The following is a 2,837-nucleotide window of genomic DNA, read 5'->3' on the forward strand; positions in this document are numbered from 1 at the left end:
ACCATTTTAAACGATGTACTCGCGTTGGCCCGGGGCATTACCTAGCCGTACCCTCGGTTTGGTCCTATTGCCACTCTCAACTAAACTATGGACTCCATCCCAGAGAGGTCTATAATGGGTGGAATTGCGCGATACTGCTGACGTCGCCGCATAATTCGTTACATTGGAGAGTTAGTCCAATGCAACGTGGCTGCATGCAGGAGCCGGAGCTCTCGGGCGATGGGGTTGCCACTTCCCTACTTCAACTTCAAATTAAATAAAAATTGCTAAATGAAAATTTTAAATGTTTTCTTTTCTATCTTCAAAAATGTACTCTTTGTTCAAATTATTTTGAAATATTTTTAAGTTTCAAATTATTAATCAATCATTTTAAAACTTCTAAATAACACTTAAACTTTTAATAATTATAAAATGAATAAATAAGCTAATTATAAAAAACATTTCTGTGTTGAAATGTTGTCACAGGCTTATACTGCCCAACATGTCGAAGGCATTTTTGGTTAGAGATGGATTTTTATTTGATCATTTTTGCACGGGGCTGTCCCAGTATATATCATCAGTCACGGACGCATTTTTATAATGCAATCAAGTGATCTGATGAGAGCAATCTGCCCAGACATATTGGACAAAGCCTGGTTTTACCCCATCTTTGACGGACTGGGTTGCAGTCAAGTACACGATGAAGGAACCTACAGCTTAAGGTGGGTTCCGAACCACCAGAACCTCGGTAAAGGTACATTGAAAAATTTCCAGAGGTACCGGCTCAGGGATCGAACCCCGGACCCTGACGTGAAGTCCGAGTGTCTAACCATCTGAGCGACCAAGGTAATTATTATTATTATTATTATTATTATTATTATTATTATTATTTTATTCAAAACTTTTACTCAGGTGAACTCGGTAATACATCATAGTCACGGACTAAGTCAAGTGACTGACGAGATTAAGATGTTATAAGTCAATCGAATGCGATGCTTGAAACCTCCTGCGCTGATATTGTAGGCATACAATTACGAGCGGCCGCGAGCGCTGGAGGTGAAAACAGTCACCCCTGGATGCCCTACTTACTCCTAAATGTTCTAGATGTTCAGTGCATCTTTTGTGCACATTTCTTGTAGCTGAAAAAACAATGAGATGAAAAGATGCATGATTCACATTCCTCCAAATGGTCTTTACTTTATGTCTAAAATTGCTATACTTGTAGATCTTGGTTGTACAGGTCAATTGTAATTTTCGGTTAAGTGGATGCCTCACTGTCTGCTTCATGTTGATCTAACGCTTTGGGGTGCTCGGCGTGGATAACTATCAGTCTCTATTTGATAAGAAATAGCACTAAAGGAAGCAAAATTCATAGTGGGATTGAGTGTAATGGAGAAAAGTCACTGAGTCACTTCATTATTTGTTTAGCACCAAAAAACGAGGTATCATTTATTAACAAAAGAGTCAAAGTTCCTGCTTTTTAGCAAAAGGCTACATCAAACAAACAATTATATAAAAGTAAGACGAGTAAACATTCATACTCGCGCGCTTCGTAACAGTTTACAGACTGACCCTGACCACCTTAATATTTCTAACGGCGAAAAGGTATATTAGCGTTGACAAGATAAGAACGGTATCTTTGTAGACGCGAGAGAGAGAGAGAGAGAGAGAGAGAGAGAGAAGAGAATACTCACGCGAAACATAAGCACTCAAACAATACAAAAATAAAAAACGGACATGAAATATCCGGAACGTCCCCCCCCCCTTTTTCGAGGATAAAAAATCTCGAAAAATGATATCTTACTACAGTCACAAAAAGAAGCATCTGTTCCAGAAATCTTCATACATTTGTCTGGTAAGCTGCCAGGGTTGTAATGGATTTTGCTTAAGGTCGATAAGAGAAAATTCTGGAACCGTGAAGATCGGAGAACCGATCAAGAAATGACACGGCGTCAACTGTACCAGATCATTCGGATCATCGCTCTGAGCCTGTAGCAGCCGTAAATAGCGACAAGCTTCAACCAATGTAAGGAAGGTTGTAATTTCCTCAAAAGTCAGAGAAGTATCTCCCAATACTTGACGAAGATGATGGTTTACAGAATGAACAGTTGCTTCCCAAAGTCCTTCGAAGTGCGGGGCGGCTTGAGGGTTGAAATGCCATGTAGTTCCGTTATGAGCAAGATAGCGGCTGATGGTTGATGAGAAAGCAGAGGCTTCATTGAAAAGTGTTCGGAGGTGCCTTTCTGCCCCGACAAAATTAGTACCGCAATCGCTGTAAAGAAAAGTACTTATGCTACGTCGAGCAGCAAAACGTTTGTAAGCCGCTATGAAGCCATCAGCTGCGTTTTCTGAAGACGCCTCCGAATGGACCGCTCTCGTAGCAAAATAAACAAAAACTACAATAGAGCCCTTATATGCCTTGTGCCCGCGACCCTTAGTTGTTCGCATCCAAATAGGGCCAGTATTATCCAGATTGCTTATAGCAAAGGGTTTAGATGGTCGAGCAATTTTATAAGTAGGTAGTTGACCCATGAGTTAAGTGCGACTGGTTGCACGATGTCTAGCGCAAGCAACGCAGCGACTCAAAACCTTCTTTACGATACAACGTCCTGTGATGATCCAATACTGTCTCCATAGATATGATAGTGTTAGTTGCGTTCCTCCATGAAACATGACCTGATGCCCATTCCGAACGATAAGAGTGGTGAGAATAGAGTCCTTGGGTAGGATATAAGGACATCGTTCGTCAAAATCCAAGACAGCGTGCTTCAAACGACCTTCGAGTCGCACTTAACTTAAATTCTTTGGAGAAATGTTGACGTTGTTAATATCCCACCAGACTAGATCTATCACGTTTC

General features: G+C 40.9%; 1 protein-coding gene across 1 annotated transcript; it reads right to left on the reverse strand.

Annotated features, from left to right (window-relative positions):
* Positions 1-1,788: 1,788 nt before the first annotated feature.
* Positions 1,789-2,511, reverse strand: LOC117179790. Its single transcript, XM_033371902.1, has one exon. The coding sequence runs from the start codon at positions 2,509-2,511 to the stop codon at positions 1,789-1,791; it is 723 nt and encodes a 240-aa protein (XP_033227793.1).
* Positions 2,512-2,837: the final 326 nt, after the last annotated feature.

Source organism: Belonocnema kinseyi, chromosome 1 (assembly GCF_010883055.1).
Source record: "Belonocnema kinseyi isolate 2016_QV_RU_SX_M_011 chromosome 1, B_treatae_v1, whole genome shotgun sequence".
Classification (NCBI taxonomy): domain Eukaryota; kingdom Metazoa; phylum Arthropoda; class Insecta; order Hymenoptera; family Cynipidae; genus Belonocnema; species Belonocnema kinseyi.